The 16,843-nt window shown below is 36.1% G+C and overlaps 1 protein-coding gene across 1 annotated transcript in view; it reads left to right on the forward strand.

The window, feature by feature from the left end:
• LOC121735108 (homeobox protein unc-42) overlaps positions 1 to 13,834 on the forward strand; it is a 29,429-nt gene extending 15,595 nt beyond the window's left edge. Inside the window, exons 3-6 of the mRNA XM_042125811.1 lie at positions 89 to 196; positions 5,943 to 6,110; positions 9,551 to 9,692; positions 13,728 to 13,834. Coding sequence (XP_041981745.1) covers positions 89 to 196; positions 5,943 to 6,110; positions 9,551 to 9,692; positions 13,728 to 13,834 — 525 coding nt within the window. The remainder of the gene's footprint in view (positions 1 to 88; positions 197 to 5,942; positions 6,111 to 9,550; positions 9,693 to 13,727) is intronic.
• Positions 13,835 to 16,843: the final 3,009 nt, after the last annotated feature.

The raw sequence follows: 16,843 nt of genomic DNA on the forward strand, positions 1-16,843 counted from the left end.
TTCTTTAAAAGCACAAAGATTTCGTACTATAATCTATTCCGAAACAATTTTGTGGCATGATAAGTAGCAATGATATTATTTCCCCAAGGAACAACTAGCGGAACTAGAGGCGGCGTTTGCGAAGTCTCACTACCCCGACATCTACTGCCGCGAGGAGCTCGCGAGAACGACAAAACTCAACGAGGCAAGGATACAGGTGTGTATAACATTAGCACAAGGATTTTCTGGCTCCTAACTAAGATCAGAACTAATGCCTAAGGGCCTGTTTTTCCACTTCGCAATAAGTGCCGGATAGGCTATTCACAACTAATCTGACAGATACTTCATACTCTGTCAGCTAAATTGTGGATAGCCTATCCGAGACTTATCAGAAAGGGGTGAAACAGTGGTAAATCTTACCAAGTGTCTCAAGACTGATTGATAAGTGATAACTGAATACCTTTCCACGCCTGTCAAAGTCTAGATAAATATTAATAAATGCTTTTAATCTAAGTTTAACCTAGTACGGGAGCCCTAGAACATTTTTTTTAATTACTATCAAGCTAATTTTTTGTGAGTAGCTTCATTTTGATAAGACGAACAACATTTTTATTTGCGAAAAATCTCGAAAGTGGTAGCTAACAGAGATAGAAAGGATTTCATACTTTGAATTGATGGTCCTAAAATATGGACTGTTTGTAGGATAATGTCACTCTTAAATAATATGACTATTAATCTATCAATGTACAAAAAATCTGCTCGTTAGGGTTCCGTTATAGGGTTATGTAATCAGCAAAACTTGGTTGACTACTAAACCCTAAAACGGAACCCTAACAAGCTGATATTTTTTTACATTGATAGGTTAATAGTTATATAATTTAAGAGTAACATTGTCCTACAAATAGAACAATCCCTATTTTAGGACCATCAAGTCAAAATATGAAATCCTTTCTATTTCTGTTAGCTACCACTTTCAAGATTTTTGGCAGATAAAAATGTTGTTCGTCTTCTCATCTCTCGTCTTTGATCAAAATGAAGCTACTCACAAAAAATTAGCTTGATTGTAATCAAAAATTTGTTCTAGGGCACCCATACTATTATTTCTTGGTATGTAAATATGTTTGGATCTTTTTATTATAGTTCAAGCACAGATTAGGCACAAAAATTTATACAATGTGACATTTTAGTGGTTGTTTTCCCGCACAGAATATCTACAGTAGTACTATCGAATAATGCATGTTATTTTTTGAAAATAAATAGAATTTTGTATGGCGTACCATGCAACTTTATGCCGATAAGCGCGGGCGGCTATGACCCGGCCGATTTGTTTTATGATTTGCATAAAAAAAACTTTATTAATCTATTGTACTACTAAGATAGAATCATTTTACTGCGGGAAAACAACCATTAACACGCAGTGTAAAAGTCAAGCATGAAAATCTGTACCTCGTTGTTTTGTTAGTAAGCAGAAAAGAAACAAGAAGTAAAAAATAAATTAACATTCAATTGAAAGCCATAGATGTCGAAATATCAATGATGCGAGTTCCATAATGCAATTTGTAGTAGGCCGGGCCCGGGGCGATCGAATTAAGAGCCATCTGCCGAGGCCCGTATGAATACGAAATGCGACGAGAAACGACGAAACGCGACGATCTTATCTCAGTTTTAAAATAACTCCCCGGGGACTATCGATTCGTCCCCTGAGTAATTTGACGTCCTATTTTTTAACTTGGATTGCAAAGGTTTAGTCGTCAATAATAACTCCCACACCGGTTTCGGTGACGGTGGCCAGTTTTATTGAAACCAGGCCAGTTATGTAGGAGTAATTTTATAGTGCCCAAGTGTGTACACAGTACACAAGAGCACTCTCTATTCCCTTAACTCTCATAACCCAGTGGGACGGAATACCGACACGACTGGCGAGAGATCAGGCGACTTTTTACATCATCATCTTACTAATGTCAGACAATCAGGTGATCAGCCTGCATTATCCTAACCAAACTTGGAAAAAACTTGTTTCCAACCAACCCATTGCAGAAATCCAACCCACGAGCTCAGAGTCAAGAGCCACGCTCTAAACCACTGGACCACGGAGGCGCGACGATCTTATCTCAGTTTTAAAACAAATCCCCGGAGTCTATCGATTCGTCCCCTGAGTAATTTGACGTCCTATTTTTTAACTTGGATTTCAAAGGTCTAAAGTCTGTCGTAGTCAAGCGCCGAATAGTTGGCAACATATTAATTTTGTTTGATCGTTTCCACGTCGATAGTATCGAACTTGTTAAGTAGGGTTTATGATTACGATAACTCCGCCTTTATGTTAAGAGTTTTGTGAAATTTACTAGAAAAATATTATATCTCTTATTAGTAGAGATAAGCGCTCACAAACTAGCCAGCAACCTCAAAAAATGTTTAGGTCAGCAATAACTATTATCATTATTATTAATTACTATTGGTTCTAGTTTCCCATGACCCAACAGAATTTATAATATATATAAAACTCAAAGGTGACTGACTGACATGGTGATCTATCAACGCACAGCCCAAACCACTGGACGGATCGGGCTGAAATTTTGCATGCAGGTAGATGTTATGACGAAGGCATCTGCTAAGAAAGGATTTTGATAAATTCCAACCCCAAGGGGTTAAAATAGGGGATGAAAGTTTTTATATAATAATACTTCTTAACGCGAGCGAAGCCGCGGGCAAAAGCTCGTATATTATAAATCATACAATAAAGAAAACAACACATTATTAATTTTAATCCTACGTATCCTATTCAGAGTTTCAGACATAGAGGTTTTTTATTCCAGTTCAAACATAAAAAATCAAATGAAGCTCCATTTCAGACTGTTTAAATCGTAAAAAAGTCGCAGAGCAAAAGAACGGAACGCTACAAAACATTTTCTTATTTCCAATTGTAGAATTCATTTGAGGGTAGAGACAATGTTGGAGACGCGTGGGGAGGATGAGCGGCTAACTTCGTTACGGATCCATTTGATGGGATTGCAATGCCTCAGGGGCCACCCCATTCTCCCCTCCCTTGTATTTTTATATCGAAATTTGTCGGGGCGACGTCGTCTTTAACGTTTACATTCTTATGTACTCGCTAATATAGGACGTGCCGTATATGCTTTTAACCTAAGAATTCCAAGAGTCTTTCATAATTTCGTTTCAGCGTTGCGTCGGGAATTTTCTTCGTGTGACCGACTTTGGCGAAAGGTTTTTTATTGTGCAAAAACGGTGATATTAATTTGCATTTAAGTAATATAACCCAGTCATTTTTCAAGAATCTTTGCATGTAGAGAACACTGAAAAATTATTCATGAAGCTAACATTATAACATCAACTTGCGTGACTATCTGCTATATCTTTTTGATAAAACTATTTACAAAGCGAGTAACTACAAGGTCTTCTTGACTTTATCTGGCACATTAGAAAAGTGACATGACAGACAAAGACACCGAACTATGAAGAGTTAAAGTACCGAACAGGCTATTCACAACATTTTTGAAAGATTCTCCATACTTGATCTGTCAAGTTAATTGGTGGATAGCCTATTCGTCACTTATCAGTAAGTGGTGAAACTGGCCCTTAGTCAAATATAAACTAACTGAAACACAGGCATATTATGGCTAGCATTAGTTTATTAACAACACTAGGAGACGCCCGCAACTCCGTTGCGTCAAAACTCATTTATCGCGCGGGAACCGTACATTTTTCGGGATAAAAAGTATCCTATGTCCTTCCCCGGGACTCAAAGTCACTCCATACCTTGCAGCAAAATCGGTTAGTGGTTTGGGCATGAAGAGGTGACAGACAGAGAGACAGACAGACCGACGAACAGACAGACTCACTTTCGCATTTATAATATTAGTATGGATGTCTATCGGTAACAAATCACAAATAATTTCCCGCGATACGTTTAAAATGTTGTCAGGAAATGAGTTCGTTTTTCATCACAACGCGCGCGGCGAGGGGCGGATGTGGATCCTGCAAAAAACTAATATCCCATCTATGTTTCTTATACATACCCGGGTTATGCGACTTTAATCCCTATCTCATTGGATTAGGGTTGAGAGTGATTTGGCGAGGGCGGAGGGAGGGCTGTATCGGGTTATTTATATGGAGAGTGCGTCGGAGGGAGCCTCCCTCCCCCTCTAATCAGCTGTAATCACCATATCAAACGACGCACCTCATGACACACAGATTACTATGTTTTATATACTTTGTATTAAAGGGTCATCGCTATTAAGGAATGTAATTCAGGTATTAATAATTACAGGGCGTAACACACCCGAAAGTATTATCACTTAGTTTTGTTACTTAAAACATGTATTAAATCTAAGTTATAATACTTTAGAGTGTATATTATCTGTCCCTTGTACAGAGTTTACTGTAAATGTGACAGCGCTGAAAGACTTACTTTTAAGGGTTCCGTACCCAAAGGGTAAAAACGGGACTCTATTACCAAGACTTCGATGTCTGTCCGTCTGTGTGTCTCCAGGCTATAACTCGAGAACCGCTAAAGCTAGACTTCTAAAAATTTCACAGAGTGTATATGTGTTGCCGCTATAACAACAAATACTAAAAACAAAATAAGTAAGTAAATAAAAATATTTAAGGGGGCCTCCTATGCAACAAACGTGATTTTTTGCTATTTTTTGCTCGATATAAATAACTGCAACACATAACTGCACTTGAAATATTTACGAAATACTCAGTTGTATTTGTACTTTAATATTTAATAATAACATTAAATAAATAAAATAATAAAGGGGGGCTTTCATACAGAAAACACAATTTTCAGCCTATTGTTGCTCTATTATGGTACGGAATCCTTCGTGTGAGAGTCTAACTCGCACTTGGCCGATTTTTTTAATTATTGTATGGGAAAATTTATGATGTTGGATGTCTTTATTGCATTTCTTTTTGAAATGTAGAAGTCAAAAGTACTGTCACAGTGAACTCTATGTGAGGAAAACACTACGAATAATAAAAACCAAGGAAAAGTAACTCCGTCAAAAAACATGCTCCACAATACTTGTCAAAAAAGTGTACCTTAGCACAGTATAGCAATATGACATGCTATACTGTGACCTTAGGTACACATTTCAATACATTTGCAATATTTAGGTGACCTTGAGCGGTACTAGGCTGACGTTACATGACAAATCAAAAGGAACCAAATTTAAAACGGTAATAGTATGGGAGTTACGATTCCGTAGTTTTTATTATTCGTAGGGAAAACATAATAATATGCTATTAGGCATTTCACTTTTAAGTTAATACATAAAACGGGATTCTTACGAACTAACCAACAAACAGATAAAAGATAAAATTTAAAATCGGTGAAATAGTGTAAAACATCTATAAGTTCCCAAAAACATCGGCCAACATACATCCCAAACCTTAGAACTAGTTATAGTATCCCCTCTGCTATATAGGTAAGGGGTGTATTTTGTAAACCCCTGTAATCTACTATGCCTTATAGCTATCTAATTTTCATTCAAATCTTCCCTAGGGTTTATTTCGTGTTGATTGAACTACGTATTTCTCTTTTTTTTTAATAATTGAAGGAATTATACGAAACAAAAATTAACGTTTATTTGTATATGAATATTTGATGACAAAATAAAAATTATTATGCTAGATGTTTTACACGGCTCCGCTTGAATAAACAATACCCCGAAGTAATCATACATTTTATAGCGACAAAAATTATCCTATCCTTTTCCTTACTTTTACATTATAGTACTCGGTGCTTTTACTGTATACTAAGTCAAATTTTAAGAATATTTAAGCCTTTGCATCGAATAGGTTCCGAAACTACTAAGTCTAGGAGCCTAATCGGTGTAAACAAATTAACTTTTCTTCTAATTAATATAGATTATAAACATTATATCCATTAAATAGGCTTTTGCTCCAATTAGTATAGTTTCTAAACATAATTTTCATTTTAGGTCTGGTTTCAAAACCGACGGGCGAAATACCGGAAGCAGGAGAAACAGCTACAGAAAGCCCTGGCGCCGTCAGTGCTGCCGGGCTGCAACGGCATGATGCGAAACATACAGGGTTACCGGGGCTACCAGCCTTACCCACATCCAAACACCATCAACAGATATCCCCAGGTGAGTCCCCAAGAGCCAGAATACTGGAAATTAACGGATTTTATATTGCAACCAACTGATACCAAGGGAAGTTGGAACGTCGTCAACAACGAGAAAAACAATTGCGTAAATGTCCGTTAGCGGCGGCCATTTGCTTGCAATCTGTCGTCTGGTTACATTTTAGATAGATAAATAGATAAACACTTTATTGCTCACATATAAATGGGTATACAAACAGACTTAAAATAAATAAAAACTAAGACATTAATGTGGGCAAGGGCATTTTGTTCAAGAAATAATATTAAATTTTAAATAATACAATACTTTAACATGACAATATCATGTAGTCAGATACTTGCGCAGTAAAATATTTTAAACTTGTTAAAAACTAAACTTTTCTCTTCTGATTTCGATGAATTAGATGAAAATCCAAAAATCTTTGTCAAACAGCGAAACTTTCTCTCACTCCAACATAACAACTTTTCGGTTAAAATCGTTGTATGGCGCGTTGATGGCGCTAATCAGTCCCTGATTACAGTGTAATGAGGTTGCGGCGAGACCGCCGAAAATAATGCAAATGGCACGACCATGGCAACACTGCAACAATGTCGTGTAATTCCCAAACCCGGTTACCGCAATGCTATAACAAGTAAAACAATAAATACTGATGAGCATACTTCTGGGATATAATAATGCATCCCGATTACTACATTAACTCTTACTTCGTTATGTTTCGAATTCGCGTTCGCACACGATTTGTGTCCATTTGAATTTTGGTAACTTGGTTGCTAGTTGCTACTATTTTTTAATTTGATCTTGGATCTTGTTGTTGGAATAAGAATAGGATACTTAATCTATACTCAATTTCATTGTACAAATGCATATTTCTAGTAGAAATTGGCCTAGGAAACCGTATTTCACCGTTATCATGAAATAAAAGCTCATGATTGATAAACAAAGTCGATTGGAAAATATGATTTTATATTTTTTAATTTGTCCTGACGAAAACGCTTTTATGGTACTTACTTCCGATTTGGATGTGACGTCATCACACTCGCAATTTAATATTTTTTACTTAACGCGCTCTTTATATGTAAGTTTATCTGTACATAAATAATAAGAATAAGCCTAGAAAGGTTTGTAAAATATATTTTCTTGAATAATTCAAATAAAACATCAGTTTTATATAATATTATATCCATTTACCGTAGTCGGGAAATGAAATGGCCAAAAGCTTACAACCTCACAAATGATTTCTCATTTTTTAGCACTTTTAGACTCGTACGCATATTTTTTTTTTTAATAAAGAAAGTATAAAATACTAGAACTGTATTTTCGGCGCCATTTAAAAGACATATTTTTCAATCGACATTTTTATGGGTTTCTACTGTTTAAAATATTAAAATATTAGTTTTTTTGATGAAAATGAATGATTATGAAGCGATTTGCATGAAGAAAAAAAGTAGGTCAAGTAGCCTATTGAGATAGATTTAGGGAAAAGCCTATCGGAGGCCTATGCCCTGATTTTATTTGTTAACTTTTTATAAATAAACGTACCTAAGTATAAAAGTCGATGTACTTATTGCCTTATCATTAAAGATATTTGTAATCCAAATTTAATCTTATTTTTCAAATTTTACCAAATTCTTTTCAGAATTTGCCAAATTCTGTTCAGAAGTTTACCACCTGTGAATTTCTCAGACTTTGCGTCTCTTTCATTCTTTCGGTATGGAATATTATTCCACTCTCTAAACCATCCACACCACGAAGCTAAAACAAAAAGCTGTATTAGCTTCATGATCCACACAACACATATCCAAATAACAAAGCACTTTGTTCTCCACATCCGCCGCCATATGCAAAAGAACTTCCCCGACGTCCTTTATATTCCATTTTCAGTGTTGCCATAAAATTAACCGCACACTCCATTACCCATTAGCGAGGTGTTGATCGTAATAAAATGCGCGGCCGCCGGGTAATGATAGTGTTTATTCTCCCTCCCGCATATTATATATAAGTTATATATAAATAGGTTGGAGTAAAGTTATTTATAGTGCTTATCACTCAGGCTACGCGGCTTCGCAGCCTCCAATTTGGACGGGGTTAATAGATCTTTTTGACGCACAATAACTGTATATATTAGTCTATGGTCGAAATAAAGGATTCATATTTCATACCAAAGAGTATGTAAACTATGATGTAAACTACGTAAATTTGACGTAAATCACTGCCTGTGATCTAGACCGTAATTTTTTTCCGTCAATATAATTAGCATATTGTTTTCTAGTAAGCCGATAAAATAAATTTACTCTTATTTAATTCACATAAAAGCTTAATTATTTAAATGAGATAAAAATAACGATGTTTTAATTTGTCCATGTAACTTCCGTTTTACATATCGAATAATCCCCGGCTTCTGTGGTTTTGTCTTAAGTTTATTTATTCAGTCGCGTTTTCGATTGGCTAACGCCAAAATAAAACCAACTTGACAATAAGAGACTGCTTCTAGCAGTAAGGCCGCCAATTCAAACTGTGTATTTTTTAATTTTTGTAATATGATTTATTTTATTACTTTGAATAAAGAGTTTTTATTTATTATTACTAAACGCCCGCAACTCCGTTGCGTCAAAATTCGTTTATCTTGTGGGAACCGTATATTTTTCTGAAATAAACAGTATCTTATGTCTTTTCCCGGACTCAAAGTATCTCCACGTTTCAGTAAAATATACCACAATTGAGTAAAATCGATTCAGCGGTTTAAGCGTGAAGAGGTTACAGACATACAGACACTTTCGCATTTATAATATTATTAGTAAGTATGCAGTATGCAAAACCTCAGAAGCCAGGCATAAATCTTTTCACCATGTTTGCCGTCGGAAAACGGTCGACCGTCGCATCGCGTCGCTTCGGTTTACGTTATCAGGCGCCAATAACACTGGATTCCGAAGCAAGAGTAGCACTGTTTATTATTGGCAATAGGCCTTACTTTGCTGAAATCAATAGCATAAGATCAGTAGTTTTCAATGATAATGTAACCACAACCGTATGAGGGCACGCAATACGCATGAATATTCATTTATTTACAAAGTGTATAATATATTTCCACGCTAAATTGTTGTATACAATTTACTTTTAAAATTTTTCAGGAACCTGCGGGGCTAAAATGGTCACATTTAGCAATTCCTCTCAATCAATTCAGCAAATAAATTGTCAAAACTGTCAAACTGACAAAATAATATGTCAAATTAGTACGAATTCCTAGACATGAATTGCTAGCAGATTTGCATTTTGCGATTAAAAAAAATGAATCATATTATGATTCATATAATATGATTCACCAAAGCGACCATTTTAGCCCCGCTGCAGTAATTATAATATGATCATGATTCAATCCAGTCAGGCACTTGCTACACTCTCTTGTGTAACGTAACAAATGTCTAACAACCCCTTTCTTCTTTCAGCACCACGGGAGTTACGAGGAGCTCCAAAAGGACATATTCTCTCTTTCCCAGATGGGTGGGGGCTCCTACCCCATGCCCCAAAGCTTCTCAATGGGCCACAGCGCAAATATGAGCGCCGTCGGCATGCGGCAGGATGCGATGGGTAAGGAAAAAGATAAAATGTTGACTTGGTTCGCCAGTATAATTATACTACTGTAATACGTTTTGTGTTTTTTCTGTTGAGGTGGTTTGAGAGGTGAAAAAAGTATTTAAATCTGTGGAAAGGTTTCTACGCATACAAATTTAAGCGTAGATACACAAGTTAGTTTTATTCATTGTAAGGCTCTGCCGTTTCTGAAGTTGTTTGACAACGGTTTTTTTTATTCCTTATGCATACAATAATATACAATAGTATAAAAGCTAGGTAGCGTACATCACGTCGTCTAATCCCATGCTAAGTAAAAACTTGTGTTATGGCAATCAGACAACAGATGCACGCCGAACAATTTTATCCTAATATAATATATTATTTACACATTCACACACACAATCACACTACACTTTATCACATAAAGTCTCTTTCAGCGACGTGATGCGTGTTTCGTTAGGGAGCCTCCCCCGAAAGTTGTTTTTAGCACTATAAGATTCTGCAAGTTGTATTATAACTAACCCGTCGATCGTGGAAAAACGAGACACAATATAATTTCTATTGTGTCTTGGTCACTGTTGACCGTATGGGGCTTGATGAATGTTTAGTAGCAACAAAAGAAGAAAATACGATATAACAAACATACAACTCTAGTTTTAAGTTTTAATTGTGTAACGTTGTTACAAAAACAGGATATTTACTTGGATGAGATATACTTAGTACGGTACTCCATATTTGTCCCGACGGTAAAGAAGGAGGGGCATATCGTACCCAACATTGTACTCGTAGCACTTTGAGACATAATATACCAAATGAAAGGGCTTGAAAAGTTGAACATTTTATTGTAAGACGAAAAGTCCCTAAGACATGTGAGCAAAACTTTAATGAGGGTAGAAGTAAAATAAAATGTAGTGTAACTTTTACCATCTACTTTCGTTAACTTTTTTCTCCCATTGCTTAGAGATTTTTGTCCTCGAAAGTTCTTTCATTTGATATATGTGTGGATGTGCTACAGCTTGGGTATTAGCTCCATACAAAGATGCACCTTCTTCGCTCGTAAACTGTGTCCGTTACACAGAAGTATGTTTTATCACAAAAAACTGCTACATTATAAAGTTAGATAGTATACTTTAACAGAATTAAAAGGTAGAACGGCGCAGAAACAAGGCGGTGGCAGCTTTCATCAGTTTTCTATTAGCCGTCAAAGCAATTACAAAGTTGAGCGAAGTATGATCGCAGCGCCGTTTTTATACAAATATCCTTTATAATAATGAGAAAACTTGCTCTCTAGCCGCGAATAAGTTTCACGGTGATCTCCAAAGAAAAAGACTTAATTGGAATTTGCCGGGGATCCTCCGCGATAATTGTCGCTTAAATATTTTATTTCTGGTGGGTAATCATCGGAGATTGTTACAATTATGCATATTTGGGATTTGTTGTCACCAAATACGATAAACATAACAAAATTTGGGTTTGTCACGTAATAACGCGAATCGTATGTTTTTGATTTGCTTGCACTTCACCGATTTTAATGTCTTTGAAACCGTAAAATTTTGAAAACAAGCAATTACCCACTTCTTTTTTTTCAGTTAGCAATTTCGTTGCATAATAATTCGTTAACACGTCGCGCGCGATAGTAACATTCGTAATAATAATAATAAGTATTAGTATTGAAATAAATAAAATCCGTAGAAGAAGATTGTGGAAATCTCAACACGTACCAGACTGTAATTAGGTATCTCTCACTTTTCTTACGCCTACGACCAACGTCTAATAATTATTTCCTGAACAATATAGAACAACACTTGATTTTTTTGCTCCAATATAAAGACACGCATTTCTTTTAGCCAAAATATAAAATATGTTTTGTAGGTCTTGCATTTTTACAGGTAGATTTTACTTGTCCGGCATAGTAGTATAAGTATCTAGCTTGTGTGTTAATTCAGGGCCTAAATAGCTAAGCTTGATTCAAATCCGGCCAGTATTTTTATCGTAGAGAATTAATTAACCTACACACTGAGAAACTTTTGTCTCCGTAACATTAGTGTAAAATTTACACTAAGTATATTTTATAAATAGATGACGGCCGCAACTCCGTTGCGTCAAGATTCGTTTATCGCGCGGGAACCGTACATTTTTCCGGGATGAAAAGTATCCCATGTCCTTTTCCGGGACTCGAAGTATCTCCATACCAAATCTTAGCAAAATCGGTTCAGCGGTTTGGGCGTGAAGAGGTAACAAACTGACACACTTTTCTTTTTATATTAATCCTTCGATCGGGGATTCTTGGAAATGCTATTATATTTTTGTCGCGGTCACCGGTGTATAGGCCTTGAAGGAATATTAAGTAGGGATAAAGCATATTCTCGACATAAAAAAATTGCACCACATAAAAAGTTTTCACCAAAAACATTTTTCACCAAACATTTTTCACCACGCGATACAGCGTGTAACGTCGAGATTCCTGCGTGGAAAAACACGCAGTAATTGAACCAGGCATCGTACCGTGGATATTCTAATAAGAAAATTTCCACTACATTTACTTTGGCGGGCTCGCGGCGTCTTCGCAAATATCTTATTTCCTGGGGCGAGATTGCATCTTGAGAAAACGCGGCCCCTTACTATCGCCCCCACTATGTACGTACCCTATGTACTATGTAGGTACTGCTATTTAGTTGGGTACGTTTTAGGTGAGGGTAGATTTTAGACGTTTATGTTGTTTGTAATTATCTTTTGATAATTTATTACTTTTCGTCGTACGCGATACGATATTTAAATACGTTAGAAGTAAATTTAAGAATCTAAGAAATCTTATTTAAAGTAAAAAAAATATCATATTTTGTTAACAGCTTCATATTTTATCTCATATTTTATGGTTTTATATTGCTAATTTACAATTAGGCATTACGACAATAATATTAATACTATGGTGTAATTTACAAGGTGTAACAAAATAGGTGATAATACTTTAGGGTGTGTGTTTGTCAGACTTTAGGGTGTGTGTGTGTACAGAGTTCACTGAGAAAATAGCAGCGTTGAAAGAGTTACTTTTTTAACTTTTGTACGCGCAAACTCATGACGCTTGGGCGCTTGCCCATACAAATCGCAAAAAAATTGCACTTTCAGCGTTGCTACTTTAACAGTGAAATCTATACAAGGGACACATAGTATCACTTTGTTTTGTTACATACACTGTGGAATAAAACTATCGTGGCGCACTGCGTGGCGCGTAGCGGCGTAGAGCGCTACGCAGCTACGTCGTAGCTTGCTACGGCAGGTCTACGATACTAGCCTGCACGTGTGGATACAAACTTGCTCTATTTCTTTGGCATCTGAAGACTTGAATTAGAAAAAAATCGGCAAAGTTCGAATCGGACTCACGCACGAAAGGTTCCGTACCGGTTATATAGTGAAAGAAGGTAAAAAAAATGTGTTTTTGTATGGGATAAGGGGGCTTCTTACATATTTATTATATTTTGATTTTAATACAAATTACAAATATAATTAAGAATTTTGTGAAAATTTCAAGTGCCTACTTGTTGCCATTGTTGATTACGAGTAAAAATTGCCAAATAAATCAAGTTTGTTGTATGAAATATTAATTTTATTTTGTTTAAGTATAGTATTTTATTTGTTGTTATAACGGCAACAGAAATATTTCAAAAGTCTAGCTATTGCGGATCGTGAGAGACAGACAGACAAACTAGTCTTGTCTGTCTGTCTCTCAAGATTCACCTTATAGGTGCCGGTTAGCAACGGGCGACATGAAGCGGCGGCAGACGACGTGTCGTCGCAACACTACTGGTTTCTATGTATTTCTATGAAAAGTGTCGCTAGCTTCGTGTCGCTAGCTGCGGAGGGTATTTCATAGAAATACATAGAAACCAGTAGTGTCGCGACGACACGTCGTCTGCCGCCGCTTCATGTAGCCGGCTTCCAACTTGTACATTTAGTCTCTCATATCAATCACCTCCATCGCTTGATCTATGTCAGCCTTCACGGCTCGCGATGCGCCAAACCCACAGTAGACTAACCTCTTCTTCTCCCCAGGCATGAGCGCAGAGGACGAGTGGTACAACAAGTCCCTGTCCGCGCTCCGGATGAACAGCGGCCACGCCAACCTGGCCGCGGCGCCGATGCTGCAGTACCAGACCTAATCGCTGCTGCACGGCGACTTCGCGTATGAAGCTCCGCCGCCGTGAACATGCAACTCGGATACGTAAATATATGTGTTTAGAGCTCAATCCCATTGCCATTCTTGAACTTTGTTATAAAATAATAGTTGAGTGTCGAATCCTATAGTTGATTCATACTTTACTTTTTGCTAAAACGAAATTAACACTCGAAAGCTGCGCGTCCACCGTATCGGAATCGGAGCGTACGGTGCGGATGGAGCGTCGTCATTTATAATTTGTCAGGCGCAGAAATAACGTTCCAGTGCACGCACTACCATACATGATACAAATCAATACAAAGGAAACAAATTCAACCGCTGTGTACGATCTGATTTTGATCCGGTGGACGCGCACCTTAAGGGCCTGTTTCACCACTTACCGATAAGTGCTGAATAGCCTATCCACAACTTATCTGACAGATAGAGTATATAGTATCGATCAGATAAGTTGTGGATAGCCTATCCAGCACTTATCAGTAAGTGGTGAACCAGGCCCTTAATCTTGGATGATTCTCAGCCTGTCTAATGATACATTGCGTGCGCGTTTGGGGCAGCTTGAGAATCATTTTAGCATCATTGTCAGTTTAAAAATAAAGAAATTAATATTTAATTTGAAGAATTCTCGTCTAAGATACTTTACCTAAAAGTTTGTTTCAGCATAAAAACCTAATGCTAGGCTCGACACCATCTAGAGAGAGTTAAGAAAACTCATAGAATATAATCAAAAATTATTTGAGATTGCAATAAAAAGAAAAAATGCGGTAAAAAATAGATTTTTAGTTTTACTACTTCCGAGTTGAAATGTTTGCTACGAACTAAAATTAACTATAAATGAATTTTAATTAATCGAATAACATTTCGTAGACTATATTTTCAATGACAATGCATCGTGTTGTTTTGTATCAAAAACTGTGTTTGCAAGACATCCTATATTATGAGAAATTATTTAAAGAAACAACTTTTTATGAGTTAACGTAATATTATTAGTTACCACTGTTACTTACCCAGAAATTTTTATCTTAAAATATAAGCAAAATTTACTAAATTAATAAAATAGATAGTAATTAATAAATACAAAATCATCAGTTTCGTGCATACAAAATCATCTGAAAATAGTCTTATTTTAAAACATATTTGCGAGATCATTATTTCAAAGGAAATTATTGACTTGTGCGGAAAGGAGTATATTATTTATTGTATAGGTACAAAATAGATTTATAATTTACCGAATGGTATGTTTTAAATGTATTTCGTGTATTGCTAGTCATATTGTACAGCTATCTGGTGTAGATTTAAGAATTCCATGTATTTTGTTAAGTAATAATATGTGAATTTGAACTGAGTGCTATAACGTTTACCATACATCATCCATAAAAAAATCAACACTCATGTGTTCGATTTTCAACTCTAATATTAATCAACTTAGAGCTTAATTTTCTGTGCTCTAAAACTACCCGATACCATGGATTAAGGATCTTATAGAGAAAAACTTATAGTCACTCAGGCTCTACAGTGTAAATACGACAGTTTGCATGATATTTTAAGGTGTTATAACGGCTCAACGACATTGTACCATTTCATAGATAGGGAATGCTGAGTTAAGATGAGATACAAAAGCTTCAAACCATAATATCCCTTGTTGATATTGTGACAAAAGTTATTATGCTCTGGACCTTAGCTACCCCGTCTTACTCCACCGTCCCACACTATGTTATTTTAGACAAATTAATATAATTAATTAAGAGGCCAAAGTCATTTTCATTCGTCAAAATCCTCATTATAATGCCATGTTAGAACATCGGAATATCAAATTTGCAAAATGCTAAAAAGCTTAATTAGATTTTGGTTAAGACAGTGCTTGATCAGAATAAATTGCTAACGGACATTCAAACGCTTCAATAATTAAAAGGTTCTTAAGTCTTACATCATGTGCTGGCTTTTTATAAAAAGCTTGTGATTCAAAAGAACCCAGCTTAATTTCAAGAGGCACTTAAGTATAGGCCGTTAGAGTTAAGCCATACTGCTTCAATGCGTTAGTCGTCAGAATGGACTGCGTTGCGGCAACGCACATCAACACAATATATGACAGTGACGGACGACAGTGCAAAGAATTCACTTCATACGGCATACCGCTCAATACAACCTTTAATAGTTCACGACTTCTTATAAATAAAAAATATTTTTAATTTTTTTTAATCTATGGACGCTTCGCACCACGTCAGTCTGGACCCGTGCTAAGTACCTAAAGGACTTGTTTTACAGGTACCAGACAACGGAAATATATTTAATACTTTTATACTATACATATATTTAAGATTTTTATTATATCATACACATATTTAATACACATCCAGACCCGGGAATATAGAAAACTTTTTGTTCCGTCGGCGGGATTCGAACCCGCGACCCCCGGCTTTAGCTACCAACGCGCTCACCACTGAGCCACAGATTCTGTTTGCAATAGTGCCGACTGAAGTAATTTAAAATTTTAATCGTGCCTAATTATTTTATATAAGTATTTATATTTATCTGTCTTACAAAAAGTATGACGTGGGCGGGCGCTGGAGTCTAGACACAACTATAATATTATTTTCGTAAAATGTCACAGCAACGCCGCTGCGGTAATCCAACGAAGCAATGTGGCTTCGCCCTTATTTGCGCTTTCATGCTTAGCATTCTGCAAATTAGATGTTGACCGCAATTAAGCCTTCAAATTCAGAAGAATGTACTATATCTTGTTTAATAATATTATAATAATTATTTATTAGCTAACAATAATTTGATCCGATAACCAAGATTGGTAGAATAAGAGAAGTCAAAAACTAGTTATGATATCAATATTTTGTTGTTATATTTATTTCCATACCTAAATACTAGTCATGTTTGGATTTTTATAACGTAGATTTAATAAATATGCACGATCCACAAAAGTGTATTGTTTGACTTTTGTACATAAAGCGTAGGATTTCCAAAAATCGTTCGGCCCCAGCGG

The sequence above is a fragment of the Aricia agestis genome, chromosome 16 (genome assembly GCF_905147365.1).
Source record: "Aricia agestis chromosome 16, ilAriAges1.1, whole genome shotgun sequence".
Taxonomy (NCBI): domain Eukaryota; kingdom Metazoa; phylum Arthropoda; class Insecta; order Lepidoptera; family Lycaenidae; genus Aricia; species Aricia agestis.